This window comes from Protobothrops mucrosquamatus, unplaced genomic scaffold (assembly GCF_001527695.2).
Source record: "Protobothrops mucrosquamatus isolate PMUCROS unplaced genomic scaffold, P.Mucros_1.0 scaffold898, whole genome shotgun sequence".
NCBI lineage: Eukaryota > Metazoa > Chordata > Lepidosauria > Squamata > Viperidae > Protobothrops > Protobothrops mucrosquamatus.
Window position 1 is genome coordinate 127,070 of NW_015387150.1, and position 19,277 is coordinate 146,346.

General features: G+C 34.6%; 2 protein-coding genes across 2 annotated transcripts in view; one reads left to right on the forward strand and one right to left on the reverse strand.

The window, feature by feature from the left end:
• The window catches only part of LOC107290452 (rho GTPase-activating protein 7), a 92,138-nt gene extending 86,869 nt beyond the window's left edge, over positions 1 to 5,269 (forward strand). Inside the window, exons 12-14 of the mRNA XM_015819330.1 lie at positions 467 to 684; positions 2,158 to 2,334; positions 2,749 to 5,269. Of these exons, the coding sequence (XP_015674816.1) occupies positions 467 to 684; positions 2,158 to 2,334; positions 2,749 to 2,845 (492 nt within the window). The 3' untranslated portion in view covers positions 2,846 to 5,269. The remainder of the gene's footprint in view (positions 1 to 466; positions 685 to 2,157; positions 2,335 to 2,748) is intronic.
• Positions 5,270 to 5,494: 225 nt separating this feature from the next.
• RARS (arginyl-tRNA synthetase) overlaps positions 5,495 to 19,277 on the reverse strand; it is a 21,497-nt gene continuing 7,714 nt past the window's right edge. Inside the window, exons 4-15 of the mRNA XM_015819331.1 lie at positions 18,224 to 18,335; positions 17,756 to 17,856; positions 16,807 to 16,928; positions 16,375 to 16,495; positions 14,776 to 14,905; positions 13,986 to 14,090; positions 11,953 to 12,131; positions 11,407 to 11,516; positions 8,999 to 9,104; positions 7,987 to 8,159; positions 6,569 to 6,816; positions 5,495 to 5,697 (exon numbers count right to left, since the gene is read on the reverse strand). Coding sequence (XP_015674817.1) covers positions 5,588 to 5,697; positions 6,569 to 6,816; positions 7,987 to 8,159; positions 8,999 to 9,104; positions 11,407 to 11,516; positions 11,953 to 12,131; positions 13,986 to 14,090; positions 14,776 to 14,905; positions 16,375 to 16,495; positions 16,807 to 16,928; positions 17,756 to 17,856; positions 18,224 to 18,335 — 1,617 coding nt within the window. The 3' untranslated portion in view covers positions 5,495 to 5,587. The remainder of the gene's footprint in view (positions 5,698 to 6,568; positions 6,817 to 7,986; positions 8,160 to 8,998; positions 9,105 to 11,406; positions 11,517 to 11,952; positions 12,132 to 13,985; positions 14,091 to 14,775; positions 14,906 to 16,374; positions 16,496 to 16,806; positions 16,929 to 17,755; positions 17,857 to 18,223; positions 18,336 to 19,277) is intronic.

The following is a 19,277-nucleotide window of genomic DNA, read 5'->3' on the forward strand; positions in this document are numbered from 1 at the left end:
AAACTTGAAAAGGACATTAGTAACGTTGCTTAGTGTCTCAACTCTGAAATACTACAACCATAATTTGAGTGAAAATAGTGTTTTATGTGTTTTAATCAGATTTGTGTATTGTGCCAAACCAAATTAAATGCCTAAAATGTCTCTTTAGCGTTGCTTGGAATACATAATGTAATATTTAATAATAAAAGTGCCATTGGCCTATTCTTCTTCAGTATAGTTTTTGTCTACACTCTTTTCTAAATACTTACCTGAGACTCAGTCTTATTACAACCATGTTTAGTTTTTAGTGAAGCGCATAAGATTATGCTTGTCTTAAAAGAACATTTGTTATAGATACATATTGTATCCATTTGGGTCCCAAAAATTGCTTTAGTGGTCTTTATATTGAGTCAATGATCCTCCTAATTTGTTTAAGCATTGAAGAAGTCTGCCACATTGTTTCTTAATATATTGACTATATTCTAAGGTGGATGATAACTACCACATCCGTTTATGGAAAACCTCTGTTGAAATGGATGCTGTTCCTAAAGTTGTTCTACACCGGATATTGATGGAGCAACATCTGTGGGATCCAAATCTTCAACAAACAAATATCCTGGAGATTTTAGATGATGAAACAGATATTTATCAGTACAGAGCAGCAAATATGTCTCCACTTCTTTCAAGAGAATATGTGGTCCTAAGGTTAGAAATTAATGAATTCCCATTTTTTTTGACATATGCTTTGTTGATCTCTGATTTTTACGGTATTATTTGTCATGCATATTCTCAGAAGAAATATCTTAAAAGATTACGTTCTTTGAATCTCCCCATCCTACTATTGGCTTAGGTCAGTGATGGCGAACCTTTTAGAGACCGAGTGCCCAAACTGCAACCCAAAACCCACTTATTTATCACTGGGTGCCAGGTGGGCGTGGCCCACTGGATGGGCGTGGCTGTGGTGATCATGGCAGATTGGGTGGGTGTGGCTAAGGTGGGCATGATCACCTCAATGTTGCTCGTGGGGAGGGGCGCCTGTGGGGGCTGGGCAGGGTTGGGGGAGATCCAGGGGGTCTCTGGCAGGTGGGACGGTGGGCAGGAAACTCATCCTGTGGGGAGAGGCGAGGCAAGGCGAGACAGGGCGGGGGTGTCATTGTCACAGGGCAAGGTGAGGCAGGGGCCAGGGAGGCTGCTGCCTGACACCATCGGCCCCTGCACACAGAGGCCAGCGAGTGCATGGGTGCTGGGATACATCCAGCCATGTGGGACCTTGGCAAGTTAATGGGCGGCTGGTTGAAGAGGGATGGTTGCCATCTCCGGGGCATGGCATGCGTGCCTACAGAGACGGCTCTGAGTGCCGCCTCTGGCACGCGTGCCATAGGTTCGCCACCACTGGCTTAGGTTCATTGATTAACAAAGCCCGATAGGTTTGTTCACATATTGCATTAAAGAAAAAACAATCACATCTGACGTGTGTAAAAATCATATGGGACTTAAATTTCCAACTATAGTGCACTTATTTTTGCTTCAAATTAATAGGCTGTAGAGTAGGTTTTGTAAATGACAAATTATTAAAATATTAATTACATGGAGAAAAGTATTTAAAAATCAATAATTTGCAGCTATGCTTCTATCAGTTGATCAATAGAGAAATCTATGATGGGATGGGAAGACAGAACTAAGTGGCAGGTGATTACATGCATTCTAAAAAGTTTGTTATTCTGTACATGTTCTGCAAGTCCTTTGGCAAGCGAACTGTTTTACCCATGAGGTAAACATCCTTTTTCTATATTGAGCAGAACTGAGCACACACACCAAAATCTTAATATTTCATATGAAAATTATACATAATCTCAATGGGTTGTACGATTCATCTGAAATATTGCAAGATTTGAATTTGGTGAGATCTTAGATATTGTTTAAAAATTAAGTTAAAAATATTTGCAATCCTGTTCTCCTGCTTATAGAAGTTGCAGTCTGGATTGGATTTTGCCTATACTTGACACTATTTCATAGACACATTATATATGTATTGGGAAATATAATTATTATAACTTAAGTTGGAAGATGATATAAATGAACTGTCATAAATAGGTTCTTGGTGTAGGTAATATGACTTTAAGTTCATAAATATAATGGGAAATCATAATCTGATTTTTTTTTAAACTTTATTTCCAGGACTTGGCGGACTGATCCTCAAAGTGGCACATGTGTTCTAGCAGCTACCTCAACAGATAACAAAGGTGCTACTGTGAATGGGATTTTGGCTCACGTCATACTTTACCAGTACCTTATAGAAGCTGTTGCTGGTTCCCAGAAATCCAAAGTAACATATGTTTGTCAAATAGATACCAGGTATTTCTTCTATTCCTTTCCTTAAAACTAAAACTTTACCTATGAAGGCCTTGATGTTCTCTGAGCTTAGTTGTTTGTTTGAGGATATTTCATTATCTAACTTTATAACGTCATCAGTGTGAGAGTGAGGTTCAGTGTGAGAGTGAGGTTTACTCTCCATTTATATACTGTAGTCTGCCAGTGTGGTGGTGGTATAGCTTTCTCCTTGATAGTTCATTGTTTATTTATTATATAGCCTGTCTAGTTTTGTTACAGAAATATGAATTAAGATGGTTTTTTAAAAAGAAAAATAATTATTGGTTTTATACTAATAGATGTGAAATGACACCAGCCCCCCCCCCAAAAAAAAGAAAAAGAGAAAAGAAATAATGCTTAGTAACTAGTTCCTAATACTGTGTTTATTTTTTTTGTCAGGGGCCGGACCACAGAATGGTATAAGAGGGCTTTTGGTCATATCTGTGCTGCAGACATGATAAGGATTAAAGATTCTTTCAAAGCATCCCCTTACTGAAATGAAACCAAAGACAACAATTTGATGCTTCTGGAGGTGAAGAAAATGCAAGATGGCTTCAGTTACCATTTTCAAATTCTGATTAACTGAGAAAGCAGCATATAAAGCCATCAAAGAAGAATTTTACAAATGAAAGTTTCAGTTTAAACCTACCTTTCAACTGAATAATTTACACATTATTCTTTTACAGTGTTTTGCCAAGAAAATGAAATTATTTTGATTACTTAATTTATTTAAAAGGAACATCTTTTAATAGTCTATTTTAACTAATGTGTAAATGAGATATATTTTTAGATGTTTTATTGATTGAAAATGTGAAAGCAATAGTAAAATTGTATCAGCAGCTTATAGCCTAACCAGCTTTAATGCTGATTTTATTTTTATTATTGTAACATATTAGGAAACAGTGATGCTTGTACAGGAAGCTAGGTTAAGCCTAATTACACTATAAATATTGGTCATAGATTTTTGTATCTTGAGTAGCCACAAAAATCTACTTGAGAATTTATGCATCAATTTTTAATGCAGGAATTTTTCAATTTGCTTTATAAGACACGCTCAAGGCAATGTTCAAAGCAGAATAGGCACTTTAAATTGAAAATGTTTACCTTTGAGAAATAATCAATTAAACAGTGATACGTGGAGCTGAAAACACAGTCTAGATTCACATTCTGTGTTTACTTAGTATGCCCAGTTTTCATTTGTTTGTTTTTTTAATACTAAAAAATGCGGTTAGACTGACTTGAAGATAATCTCACTTTAAAAAAAAAAACTACAGATGTCTATGGGTAGCTTTTATTTACAATACTGGATGAAAAGATTTTGAATGAGAAATTGAATCAGACAATGATTGGTTTCATATACACCTTAAGCCAGTTTGTATCTGCTATGCAAAACATAGCAAATTATATGATGGCATTGTGCCCAATCAATGGCATAATCTTATCCCTGTACAACCTTTTTTTTTTTTTTCCATTCCACTTCTGCCCAATTGTCTTTTGTTTTATCACTCATTTCAGTACAATGGAACATTTGATCTTTGGGACATTTTTTGTAGCTCTTTAAGGATTTTTTTTTTTCATTTATGAAATAAGTTACCCCAAATTTGCTAGTACTTTTTGTATGCGGGCTCATTTTTTGCCTCTAGCGCCACAAGCTTAAAAAGATTCTCAAAGTATTGTATAATTAGTATTGTTATTACTTGCTATAAAATATATTGTTTTTCCAGTTGCATAAGCCTATAATCCACAATTCCTAATTAATGGATGGTTGCTAACAAACAAGTCCTAACATTACAGTTAGTTTGATAGGATCAAGGTAATCACATTTAAGATACTAATGTGATTAGTATCTACCCAGTGTGTATATACAATAAGGGAATTTAAAAAAACCCTGCTAATTCAAGTAAACATCTGTCCTATTTTTGGTGACACCTGCACCCCATACTCTTACAACAGCCTATCTTATCAAAATGCTCAATGTTCATTTTTACAGTGGTGTTTTGTGCAGCTGCTTGCAGGAGATGCCAGGGCCAAGCTCACCTTGGTTAATCTTCAAAAATCTAATTAATACATACTTGGGTATTCCATTTTCTGCTATATTTTATACATACTACCATCCATCTGGGCTATTTTGTTAAGAGTGTTGTAAATATTTAGCTATCTCTTAATTTTATACTTGATGTAGATATTTATATACCATTATAATAACATATACAGTACTATGATGGTGCTTTAAGTACACTTCATATTAATGTGGTATTTTACAGGCCCCTCAGTGAAAGAAATGTGTTTACTACAACTATTTTTCTTAGGCGTTTCATTAGGAATAACTGAGTAGCCAAATTGATTTCTTGGTTTGTGATGACAAAATGTATCTTTTAAAAAGACATTTTGTATAACGCTAGCCTTATAAAACAAGTCTTTGGTATTTTTTACCACAGTTTATATATTTCCAACAACAACAAAAACCTCTTGCCACATGGCATCAATTCACAAATCTTTAGACATGGAGAACTGGTGAATGCTAATATTTAGCGGCCAAGTAGCAATTTTAGTAATAGAAAAGAGGGGAGGGGAGAGAAGGAAGGAAATAATATATTGAATAATATTGGTACTTTAAGTTTAGTATGTTGAACATGCTGCAGTATTTTACTTCTTTACCATCCACTTGTATTGTCAAAATAATTTTAGTAAAATTGTTAACATGCTTGACTTATTGACAATGCACCTTTAATAAAAAGGTGAAGCGCTTCATCACTTCATTATTGATGTGTGTGGCACAGATAACTTTGTTCGTATTTGATAAACTATGTTTTCAATTCCTGCAAGGTATGACTTGGTAAACTATCAAAGAAAGCTAGAGGATCCCTTTTTCATTTAGAATTGCAGAAGCCTCTGACTTAAGCCTCCATTTTACTGAGCTCAAACGTGTCAAATTTCTAAAAAAAAAAAAAAAAAATATCTTGTTCTTGCTTACAAAATGTCCCTACTGTAATTCAAATTTTATGCGAACTTTAAATTCATGCAAATTTCAAAATGCATACGGATTGTCCCTGCATATAACTTTTGTGGCTGAAAAGATATTTAACTTGCTGAAAGAGAATTGTAAGCATTTCTGGCACGATAAGAAAGAGAACATCCATTCTGATCATCTGTTATTTTTTATTAAGTTCTAGCCCTGGCAAGGAAAGAAGAAACTGTTTATCCTTTGCTTCTAACAGTTTTTTAAAAGTAATTTTAATTACATTTTTTGGACAGGCTTGATTCCCAAGATATCAAAACCTTTGGCCATCACAGCAGCTGTTGCTTCACACAGGAGCATTCGCCACATGTTCACATTCACTATTTCACCTAGATACGAAAGAGACAGCACAAAAACAACATATAAATATTAGATGCAGCCCTTTTGGAAATTAATACCTATCTTGCCCCTTTTACAGATTCAATATCAACATTATGCAGGCAGTTATAATCAGTTCCTGACAATCTATTTACGAACAGGCACTATACAGGTAGTCCTTTGAATGGTCATGTAGTGGCCAAAGTTACAACAGCACTGAAAAAAATGACTTATGACCGGTACAGCATCCCCATAGTCATGTGATCAAAATCCAAGTGCTTGGCAACTGGCATATATTTATGACAATTGCAGTGTCCCGGGGGTCATGTGATTTCCTCTTGCAACCGTTTGACAAGCTACGTCAATGAGGAAGCCAGATTCACTTAACAACTGTGTTACTAGCCACTGCAGTGATTCTCTTAACAACTGTGGCAAGAAAGGTGGTAAAATAGGGCAAAATTAACTATTTCATTTAGCAATAGAAACTTTGGACTCGATTGTGGTTGTAAGTTGAGGACTATTTTTGTGATGATTCTGTTCAAACTTTTTGCCTCCATAAGAGATCCAATGCAGCTATAATTTAAGTTCAACAGTCTATCCAACCATGTATTTACTTTGCAATCACGGCAGGGTTTTACTTCAAAGGATTAGTCATTTTATTTGCCATATATTCTAGCCTTTTTTTAAAATAGAAAATTGAAAATATATTTAGCACAAAGGTCTTGTAGGGTCTTTCAGTATGAGGTTCCATCCAACATGGTTTGAAAGGAAAGATTTCATATATCTTTGTATTTCTTACTGAGTTGTCAATACTTTGGGGTTTTAATAATCTTCATACAACTATCCCACTTTACTTTCAAAATACTAAGGTAACTAACTCACCAGTTTGTCTATCTTTTTCCACACAATAACAGTTATCATAGAATTCAGTAAATGTGGTGGCTAGCTCATAGAGGTAGTCGCAGAGAGTGTGCAGTAAAAGGTCATCTAAGCACTTTTGGATGATCTCTGGAAACCTCAAAATGCATTTGCCTAGTTTCCATTCTTTTTCATGATCCAGTATTATCTCGGTTGTTCTAGCTGCCTTTTGTAATTTATCCTCATTGATATTAGCCAGTCTTGCTATAGATCTGTCACAGAAATAAACCTTAGATTAGATGCCAAAGGATCAAACATCTTTATCCGGACTCCCACCCAAAAGATTATGCGACACAAGAACAAAGATGTACCAAAATTACTGACTTATCCCAAAGGGATGGCTAGCTATTATGCATTATTTTGACAATATTGTTAGAAATAGTGCTTCTTAAAATACAGAATTAGATCTTGAAAGATGTCCTGTAGGAGAAGGGATGTCAGAGCCTGGGGGTGGAGTGAAAAGAAGGATCAGCTTAGAGTCCCTACATAACCACAAGCGAAATATCCCTTGAGAGCTGTTGACCCTTAGCTAACTCCAACCAGGTGCTGATCTTAGTTGAGAATATTCCTATGCATAGGCTTCGGGCAATAAATCAGTTTAATTTAACTTTCATGAGTGGAGCTGATCTTTCACATCTGAGAAGTCCCGAGTCAATGTAAAACAAATAAAAGCTACATCAGCCACTGATTTAGGCTTCAATTGCTCTATAAAAATAACTGGGAGTAAGGTTTGGAGCAGCCTCAAGTGAATCATCTTGAGTTCTTATGCAAGATCTAATTAATACATATTAAAAAAAAACCTTTAAGTTACATATTCTCCTCAGCTGTGCCAAGTGAGCAGGAAAAGGCATATTTGATTAATGGAGGTCCCAGCAGGTTCAATATATGCCCGCAGGTTCAATACATGCCTCAGCAGCTCTTCCCTACTGAATCCCAATCACTGCAGAACCGTAACATGTATTTTCACTCCAATCACTATGCATGCTATGCAAGTGTGTCCAAGATTACCTTATCAAATTACTAAGTCTTGTCCTAAAAGCAAAATACATTGCTGAATGGGCTGTATGTTGCTTTTAATGCTTAAAGTTTTAAAGTTAAATGTTTATGTTAATTTTTTCTGGGTCCTTTGGCCATTAAAATGATTATTGATGTATGTCCATAGCTATAGATTATGAAAGCAAGCATGTTAAACATACTGACAATTGAATGCCACTTTTATAGTTAATAAATTAGCAAGTTTAGCACATATCAGCATAGCCTCAGTGTTCTAAAACTGATTAGCTAAAGTTTTAGCTAAAATGTAGAGCAAGGCATTGTCCCATATTATATATTATCATATATTATAACTTGAAAAATAAAAGAACTTGGAATACTAGCCCTACCTGATTCGGGTGAAGGCATAAAGTAAATAAGCAGCAGTATTTCCTCTATCATCAAGCATCTTATCAAAAGAGAAAATATAATCATTTATTCTGTGATGAGACAGGTCTGCATATTTAATGCAGCCAAAGGCAACTGAGGTCTGGGCTGCCTTTAATTCTTCAGCTGTAAGAACCTGTTAAGATAAATAAAATAAATGAATGAATGAGTTTACTTAATTACCACCAATGACCAGAAAGATAAAGACACAAAGCACTGAACAAATACAAAAAAAAATAAAAAAATAGTGTATCAGCCATATACAACTATAAAGGATTGAAAAGATTAGATAAAACATATTGCTTCTAAAACCGGTCAAGTAGCATCCAATGACACCTCATAAATGAACAATCTTGTATCATTTCCAGCTACTATTTGGAGACACGGTTGCTCAAATATTGCACTTTCAAAGTTTCCAACACTGTTTAACTCAACTTTACAAGTGGCTTAAAAAAATTCTCTAAAACAACTGAATGACATTGACATAAGCTCTATTTATATATGCAAAGAACTTGAGGTCACCAATGAAAGTTACAGTTACCATTCAAGCATTTCTTAGCAATGAAATTACTTCCCCTCCCAATACAATCAATACGAAAGTGGTCCCATCTATTCTTCATTTTATGTTGTTCTGCCATCTGCTGGAAAGCTGAGATAATACAAGAGTCTGCAGACCAGGCAAAAATTAATCTTTGAATGTATGAATTCCCCAAGAGTATCTCAGTAGATCTTGCTCTATTCCCTACCCATTTAAACATCAATAATAGCTTTAAGCACTATAAAACAGTATCCAAGATGGGACATCTCAGCACGATGTTCATTGCTAACCCAAAAAATATAATTAGCAAAACATGCCAAAACATAAAAGTAAATTAAAACAAAAGGAAATAAAGTGTACGACATGTTGCTTCATAAAAGCAAGATAGCAGAAGAAACAAAATTATGTTGGATTCAAGAAAAAAAGGAATTCATTACCTTATCTCTTTCTTTTTCCTTCAGTTTATCCATTGATCGCTTCAGTCCCTCTTCAAGAAGATCAATCAGTCTTACCGTGTCTCCAGAACGTGTTTTGAACTTTTTTCTTATAGCAAAGAATGAAAATTATTATTTTCCGAAATGGCATCTCATTTTAAATAAAAGTTACATTCCAAATGTAAACATATGCTGCTTTCACAGCATGAAAGTGACATCCCAAAAAGATAACTCTTTGTATCCATGGTGACAGGTAAAAATATATTTTAAAAATGGATGGATTTTAAAGAATCTAAATTTTATTTCAATGTAAGTACACAGACTCAAACCAAGAGGATTAATTAAAGCTGAATTTTAGTTTGAACACAGGAATATTATAATATAATTAATTTTGGAAAGGAGCACTTTTTTTCAATTGTTACAATTTATCTTAATGAGGTATACTAGAAATCAAACTTTCCCTGCACTCCTAAAAAGATAAGCCTTATTGTTATACACTTATAATTTATTATTATTGTTATAAATAATAACTTCATTTTAGGTATAAGAAAATGCCTTTTCTCCAGCAACTGGTCTAGCTATTTCAAGCATGGTATTGGTAGTTTTCCAGAAGTTAGCAATAGCATGAACACTTATATACCGCTTCACAGTGCTTTATAGCCCTAAGCGGTTTACAGAGTCAGCATATTGCCCCCAACAATTTGGGTCCTCATTTTACCGACCTCGGAAGGATGGAAGGCTGAGTCAACCTTGAGCCGGTGAGACTCGAACTCCTGCATTCTAATGGCTCCATGGCTCCAAGTTAATCCTGTGAAAGCAATTACTGATACTTTAGATCAGGGGTGTCAAACTGCCAGTCTGTGGGCTTGACGCGTCATCTGGAAGCCGCGCCCACCCCATTGCCAGCAATGGCAAAACTGTTCCGATACGTCTCGCGACGTCACGAGTTTGACATGTCTGCTTTAGACAAAACAAGCTTGTTTTAGGCCAGGATCAGTAGAATCCAGAGGAAGAATGGAATCTGCAGAGGTGTTCCATTTGCCCTCTGGACCATACTGATCCTGATCAAAAACTTTCTGGCGTGTTCCGTTCCTGAAACAATAGGTTTTACATGTTCCCCATTTCATTTCATTGACTGAAGTGTAATAAAATTACATTTAGTTAATTATTGTGGTTAGTCCTCATATAATTTATAGTTTAAATTTTAAGCCACCACATGAGGCCCCAAAATTTCAAAACAAGATAGGCAGCAAATAAATTTAACAAATAAATAAATAAATAAAAATTTAAAAAATATGACTGAAATAAAAAGATTAATTCAATAGCAACATGAAAGGGCTCCACACACAAAAGTTTTGGGGCCTCATGTGGCTCTGCTTGCCTTAGATGGTGAATCCCTAATTAATTGGGCATAATTCAAAGCTAAAATAGGAGAATAAAAGAAAGAAGTGACAAGAGTTAATAATAAATATCTGGATGGGGGAAAAGAGAAAAAGTATTTCCAAATGAAAAAAAATGCTTCCTGAATATTACTTAATCTGTTATTTTAATTAATGCAGGTTTGATTAATCGTATTTATAAAATTGTGTCAATGGATGCAGAAGATTCTTATTTCCAACACAGAAAATGGAATTACAACATGCAGATCAAAAACGAGATGTCTACGTAGGTTTTCTTGCACTATGCACTAATGTATAAATTCAGTGTTACAGCTGCAGAATGTACAACCAAACATCATTCTAACAATCCTACAAGAATAATATACTTTAAAAAAACAAGGCAAAATAAATGTCACAATTGAATTGATGCTAGAACTGTTCAGAAATACAAAACAGTCAATTTGGGTACTACAAAAATTTTTTCCAAAGGAAAGTCTTATACAGAGTCAAACTATTCATCCATCTAGATTGATATTGGCCTCATTTCCAGGCATTAGCTCAAAACTAATTCAGAAAAAGTAGCAGCTTCAAAAGCATCCAAATCAAAAATATTTGATCTAAACAGTTTATTTCCTAAAACTGCCTTCAATGTGAATATTGCATGGTCCAAATCTCTATTGAATTAATCTTTCTTAAATGAGGATATCAATTCCTCCAGTGAGATTAACAATAGAATTTAGCTTAAGGCATACTGAAGAAGAGAGTGAATTTAGTGTAGTGGTTAAGGCAATAGGCTAGAAACAATTAAGTTTTGAGTTCTAATCCTACCTTAGGCATGACACTTAACTGGATGATCTCAGTCAGCCTATCTCAGACAGAGGAAGAAACTAATGGCAAACTACTTCTGAAATTGTTGGCAAGAAAATTGCAAGGACTTGTCCAGATAGTCACTAAGAGTCAAGACAGACTCAAGGTACATACACATTCACAGACACTCACACACATACCGAAGAAAATATGTTGTAAACTTACTTGTCTTCTCCCAACACCACTCCAAAAGGAGCATGAATTACTTTGGTCACTTTGGGGTCATACCAGCCAATCATCTGAGCTGCTGCAAATATTGTTTGTAAGTGTACAGACTGCAAAACAAAGTAGGATTGAAGTTGCAATTGTTAATTATGATGTCATATAATTTAAAGCCACCACACGAGGCTCCAAACACTCTATTTAAAGCCTGTGCCTTGTTTCAGAGAAAGCAATGGAAGCAACTGTCCTGAGAACCAAGGAAGGAACTGGCCTCCCAGGAGGGTTCAATACTCAAAATGATCAGATAATCCTTTTGTTCAACATTAATCAGTTAAGTATAACTGGTTGTATTTTGTGTTTCTCCATAAATTTAATGGACTGTTGATGTCAATGGGTAAAAATAACAGACAAAAAAAACAAACCAGTTACAGGAACTAATGGAATGGGAGGGAGTATTAAATGAACAGTACAGCTATATCTGCTTGGATCACATCAATGTCCACAAGCAAAACATTTTACAAACTGACAACATAGGTTAGAGAAGCTCACCTGCCCACTGTCTACAACATAAATTATATAATGAGCTTTTTCTTCAAAAATCCTCTGTTTTATTGCTGCCAAGTCTGATGTATCATATGTGAAACCCCCATCAGACTTCACAACTGTCAAAGGAACAGAACATCCTGGCACAAATACAATCTTCCGGCCATCGTCCACTTGTACAACCCCTAAAAATAGAAAATACATCATTGGTAACCATGCAAAAACAGATGGAAAATTATATTAAAGTTTGGGAAGCAAATCTACTTTTTTTTTTTAACAAAAAAAATGTACAAATGAAAACCAGTTCAACAAATATTTACAAACAGAACTTGTCATAAAGGCATACTCCAAGCCAAGCAAACAGTATACAAAATGGAGTCAAATGTTTAAAATTTCTACATCTGCCAATTCCAATGCAAAAATGGTAATTATCTCTTGAGATGGGCTTAACTTCTGATTTCAGAGACTGATTAAAGGAGGGAAAACAAAACATCCAGTTGCATTAAATTTTTAAAAAGAATCAGAGGACAATGTAGCAAAACGGTTTTGAATTCAGTTTAACTCTCATCCTGCTCTCACGTAAGGCTTTGCTCCAAATGTAATCAAGAACAATTTATTTGATTATATTCCCAAATGTAACATCTCCTACTTTCTATTTTGAGTCGACTGATTTAATTTGTGATTTTCAGCAATCAGAAACCTATGGATCTTATTATTAATAATTCACAAAAGAATCATCCACTATTAAATATTTCCAGATTATAAATTTAGCCTTCCTAATACAACAAATTCTGTTAGTGGAAGCCATATATCTAAAACATAGGAAGCAATGATATTATTAGTTACTAGACTCCAGTTAAATGTAAGAAGAAGCTACAAAAAACACTTGTTTAGTTCAGAAAGAGATGAAACACAATGAAAGAATTATGGAAAACAACTTCTATCAGCCTTCAGTATTTTAAAGCATGTAATTCAAAAGCTAACCTTTCTCACTGTGTGTTGAATTTAGGTGGTCTGGATTAAGGTATCAAGAGTTAATCATGGCATTGAGCTATAGATGGCCATCTTAATGGTTAAGTTAAGGATTTTAAGAGATGGAATGGCAACAATTGGAAATTGTTAGAAACTAGCAACACTTCAAATAGATAAGGACATGTTGTCTGAAGATAGAAGATTCTCATATCAACAGTGTGTCCCAAATAATATTGGTTCATCATGCATGATATATTTACATCTATTATGGAAATTTATTAACAACTAGGATACCAAAAGGAACCAATCAGAAGTCAAAGATCCTGCCCAATTTTACTATCAGCAAGCTGCAATGTAATGCTTTCTTTCCAGGCCAGAGGATATAAAATAGTAATCTCCATATTTGGGAGGTGCCCAACTGAAGAGTAAACTGGAAATAACACAACACAGAACATTGAAGAATAGCTATCTTGAAAATTACCAATCAAGAGTCTCCATATGATCACTCATGCATCAATTCATTCTTTTACCTGTCTGAACTTCACTTTGTACTAGCTATCCAAAATGTGCATGTACGAATGGTTGTCGTAATTAAAGAACATTATGCTTTTCTTTTACTTCTTGTATGACTGAACTTACATATGGCTATATATATATTGCAAAAAATATTGCTTGGTATTTGTTGTCAACCTGATATCTGGCTTCTTGCAATTTCTCTACGAAAACATGCTACAAAGTAGATTTGATCATCTAGCTCTGTATCAGGGTAAAATCAATTAAATAAAGTTATATATTACTTCTCCAAACCCATGACAACTGAAAGAAAAATGAAGTAATTTTGAATTTCAGGCTAATGGCACCTAGTTAGGTTTACTGATTAGATATTAATTATAACATCAATTAGCAAGTGGAAATTTTCAAACTGTACAGTTTTTTTTTAATAAAGACATACAAAATGTTTTTAATAAAAGCAAACTTTCCTGAAGGTCTGAAACATATATTAAATGTATTATCATTTTAAACATATTTCAGCTATTTAACTTCCAATTACAATACAGATGTGTTACCTCTTTCTTCAAGCTCCTTCACAATTCCATGCATCCTATCTTGATAGTATGATTCTCCTCGGTCTACGATGGAAACATCCAAGCAGTCATAGATCTTTTGGAATTCTGATCAAGAGGAGGAGAAAAAAAATCTAAGCATATAACAGTGAAGAATTTGAGATACTTAAGTTGAAAATATATAGTGATTAGAATAATACAACAGCAAATTATATGGAAAATGAGCAATGTTAAAAAGTTGGGTTCAGCTTGAAATTGACCAAGGCCTTTATCCTCAGTTTAAAGCACAGAAATAATTAATAGTATACTCTCCTCTCATAGGTAATTCCAACTGGCTTAATGAACCTTCAGGTAAACAAGACTGATGCTGACTTTTGGTTTTTATCAGTATTCAATGTAGGTTAATAATTTCCAGCATTATGTTAACTGGAAGTTGAGTCATGGGATAAGCAGCATCCAAGGATAAGCAGCAAAATGTTTCAAACCAAAAAGGAAATAAGTTCAGTTGCCATGGCTCAACTTCCAGACAACTCTACCTGGATAACTGAGAATCTTCATCGACATAAAATGTTAAGCATTCAGAAAGGTAAGCAAGAGAAAGACTGAAAATCTCACACACTTGATTGCCAGATTTCTACAAATAAAACTGTATAATAAAAAATAAGCTAGGCCTTAAAATCAACTATAATTTTCCCTATGCAAATCACTGTAGAGTGATAAATCCCTAAATTGTTGCTGAAAAACAATTGCTCAAAAGTAGCCAAAACAAACACATCAATATTTCGAAAATCACCTTTTCGGGATACATCACAAATGAGGTTCCAAGCTTTAATGATGTCTGGACTTTTGCTCTGCAATAGGACTACACAGTGGTATGCATGCTTCTTAAACTCTTCCTCTGTGTCAAACCTTCTTTTTGATTCCTAGGTTAAGAATATAAAGATGCTATGAAATAATATCTAATGTGAATTAAATGGAATCCAATCAAAGTATTCATAACAACTTTAATGTTCAGATTAGGTAAAAAGGGCAATATTCATTAAATTTTAAATTAATAAACACAACTATATCAATTGCAATTCAGCAATTGTAACTGTTTGATCTTCTTAGCATGTTAGTGTATGTAAAAGGCTATTTAATATATGGAGAAATTAAGCACATTATTTGCTGCAGCTCTCATGCTGAAGAGAAAATGAGAATCTTCACTCACCTACTGTACATAAGTTTACTGTATATGAATCTATCTATGGAAAATATCCTGTGTTATTAATCTGCAGAATTCCCAAATGTGTGTGGCTTGCTGGCATGATGGATTTTCTTCTATAAAGAAGTAGAGAATGACAATCTGCTCTCACTGGAATTATCCTCCCCCAATATATTTAGAAGTGGTGCAGGTTTTTAAGCAATCTAAATGCATCTAATTTTAAAGAGTTGAGTTAGTCTCTTAAAATATCTGCAGCTATGCAGACACTGTATTTTCAAGCTCCCCGCTCAATGATTATTTTTGTTTGGGTATTAAGTGGCAAAATCCTCTGTATTCAGGGACAGTTTCTTCAGGAATAGAAAGACCACTCTCGCTTTTAATCCTGACAGCAACACCCCATCATGCAAGGATACGATAATCTATCTCTGGATTCATCCCATCAATCCCCTTTTGATCAAAAATGTTTATGTAGTCTATTGATCTAAGGTGGAGATTTCAGTTTAGTACCTCACCCTGCTGGCTCCTATAATCCCCAGAAAAAGGCTATCAGTGGCATTAACAATTATTTGACTGATTTTTTTGTCAGGCAATTAGTTATTTCAGATTATCATTTTTCAATAACACATATGTAATGATGACTGTACCTGCAGTTTCTCCTACTGGATTGAAATAACTCATTTATCTTTAAACATACTATTTTTCCTCTAATTAAGAATAGCATCTAATAAAGCTCTGAATTAACATTTGCAATATTACTTGCCGCAATACTGATTCTCATGTAATGGTCTATACCAGTGGTAGTGAACCTATGGCACCCATGCCAGAGGCGGGACTCAGAGTCTTCTCTGTGGGCACACATGCCGTGCCCTGGAAATGGCGAGGGACTGGCCCCCGCTGCCCTGGCCCCGCCCACCCAGTCTGCCATGACCACCGCAGCCACGCCCACCCGACACCTGGTGATAAATAAGTGGGTTTTGGGTTGCAGTTTGGGCACTGGGTCTCTAAAAGGTTCACCATCACTGGTCTATACTGATCCCTTTCAATTTAAAAAGATTCTTACAAAAATAATCTATTATAAGGAATAATGCAAGAAAAAGAAAACCAAATATACTGTTTCAGTACTGTGTAAAACATCAAGAATTTTCTAAGCAATTATAATAACAGGAACAAATGCTGTGGATACCATACCTTATAAAAAGCTTGGAGGTCTCCTATGGGTGGAGAAACAGTGAGGTAATCTGGAAATTTATCTTGAAGATGAGCAATAAGCATCCCAAACTGGGTGCCCCAATCTCCTAAATGATTCAATCTGGATAAAAGAAAAATAAACTAAGTGTAAAGTACAGGTAATATTTACATAGGGAAACATTATTTATTTCAGTTAATCTAATTAAAATGGTTCATCCAGAGTTGTCCTAAAAATACTGTGCCAGATAAATACCTGCCATGATATTTCAGTGGGCTTATTGCTTAATTAACACAGTTCATTGCAAGTCAGAGGAATTCTAGCATTTAGTGTCGTATAAGTTATTGAAAATAAAATTTGACTGCTTCACTGAGAGAAGCACTGTATCTCTAAGTACCTTATGAATATGCCCATAATTATATTACATGACTTACCTTAGAACATCATGCCCCATGAATTCAAAAAGACGGCACATGCTGTCCCCAATTATAGTTGATCTCAGGTGTCCAACGTGCATCTCTTTTGCAATATTTGGGGAAGAAAAATCAATCACCACCTTTTTATATGGAATAATGAATGAAAAAAATGTTTAAAAGTTTAGAATACAATTGGTGTAATATATTTTAGCTGTATTATGAAATCCAGCTATTGTGAGTGAAGAATGAACATAACTGTATACTGCTCTATGTTTACAAGAAGCTATAGAATATACATACATACATACATACATACATCCCTTTATCTGTGGAGCCCATGTATACACTAATCAGACAATATACAAAACTCGTTTGGTATAGTGGTTAAGGTGCTAGCCTAGAAACCAGGAGACTGAGTTCTAGTCTTGCCTTGGAAATAAAAACTGGCTGAGTGACGTTGGGCCAATCATCTTCTCTTAGCCCAACTCCTTCCATAAGGTTGTTGTTGTGGGGGAAATGGGAGGAAGAAAGAGTATTATGTATGTTTGCCACCTTGATTTATCTATTAAAAAAAAGGTGGGATAAGAATCAAACAAATAAATGAAATAAATACTGTATGTTCAGGCTCTACGCAAATTCTTTGTGTTTTGTACAAATGTTTCTTTTAAAGTAAGATAACTAATTTCTATAATTAAAAGGACATAATTTTTGGGAGCTTGTATTATTAATCTAGATCAAAATCTAAAGAAGGTCACAGGTATTCTTCTATGCTTATAAGCATGAGCTGGTTTTTCTGTCACTAGCTCTCCTTCCTGGAATATTGTGAAAGACCTGTTTCAATGTTATGAAAGAGTTTGTACAGAGGCTGAAAAAAAGGCTACACATTAAAAAAAAAAACATTCCTTTTTGGCAAAGTCACCAGCACTCATCAAGCAAGATAAGATACCAACAGCCATTTACTGTTCACCTTTTTTCTTTCACCAGCAGCAGGTGGTTGAACTCCTTTCATTAGCATGCTACTCAGCTGTCCGGATACAAAATCCTTCTTCAAGTGTACATTGATGAAACCTTTAGTCATTAAAATTAAAACGGTAATTGAGAATATAAAATTTACGTATCATTTTCTTTACAAAGAAAATACTTTGTGGCACATTAGCATATTTGTAGACAATGCAGAAGATTAGTATAATATTTGTAATCACAATACAAATCTTCAGTTCAACACAAATGATAGAAAGTTTATGTCAAAAAAGCTACGCATACTTACACCAGGTAGAAACACTCTTTATTAACAGATTTACTCAATAATTAGTTTTGGGGAGGAAGAAGCATGGTCAGCAAGTGCCAGAACATGATACTGTCAAATTAATTTTATTACAATATATTCTGCTAGCAAATTCTGTTTCTACTTATATTAAAGACAGAGTAACTGTACCAGGACCAGCGATTTCAGTTTTCTCAATACATTCATTGTCTGGAATATTTCTGGCAATCTTGTCAGCAATGTCTCTTGGGCTTACTTTTTGCTCCTTAGTCTTGAGCAGTATCTGAAAATAAGGAAAGGAGTCAGTGTAATTGCTTATTGACTAGAAAACGCAGCCAGGCACACAATGCCATGCTCAATATTCTACAGATTCATCATTTAACCCGCTTTGGCAAAAATAATAGGTATTATTTTATAAAAAAAATCCTGCTTGGAATCCACAAGTTAAAAAATGCCCCAAACATCAAATTGTTATTCAAGGACACAGAGAGTCATTTATACATACTTTTAAAAGTCTGGAGCCGAGGATAGCAAATAACTCTGATTCTATTTTTATATATCTAAACTAGATCAGTTCAGGTAAGAAAAAAGTGTATTTACACTGTCAACATGCACTGATTTAATTGATTAGAGAACATTACAAAAATTGTACCCATGTGGGTGAATATATTAAGAACTTCCCAGCTGGTGAGGCAATTTGGCTTGTGGCACATTGACCAAAAGGGTTGATTATTGCGCCTTTAGAATTAGTAGGGAAACTGCATATGGCATAACTACAATGGACAGCAGTAATCTAATGTCCTCTTTCTTATTTTACCAAAAATCATTCCATATAAGCTTTGCTTTATCAAAACTGGTATCTATAGGCCCAAATGGTAAAAGCTAAAGGACATGGAAATAAATAATAAAGAGGATGGATTAAATGAAGGAAATAAAAGTATCCTTCACTAATTATATTATTCTTTCATCATGAATAATAAAATCATACTTTGCACACAAGCACATCAACAGGCTTCTACTTATACCACATATTTAAAACAGATTTTTTTAAATGAAGATATGCATTAAAAAAACAATTCCCATTATTTTTGGATTTCTAAATCACCCACTTTTCCTATATTGTCATTTTGTTCCTACCTGGTTCAGAGTAACTTTCCTCCTAATTATATTAATTCAGAAAGAATTTCCTTGAACTCATCCCTATTATCATCACTTGAATGTTAAT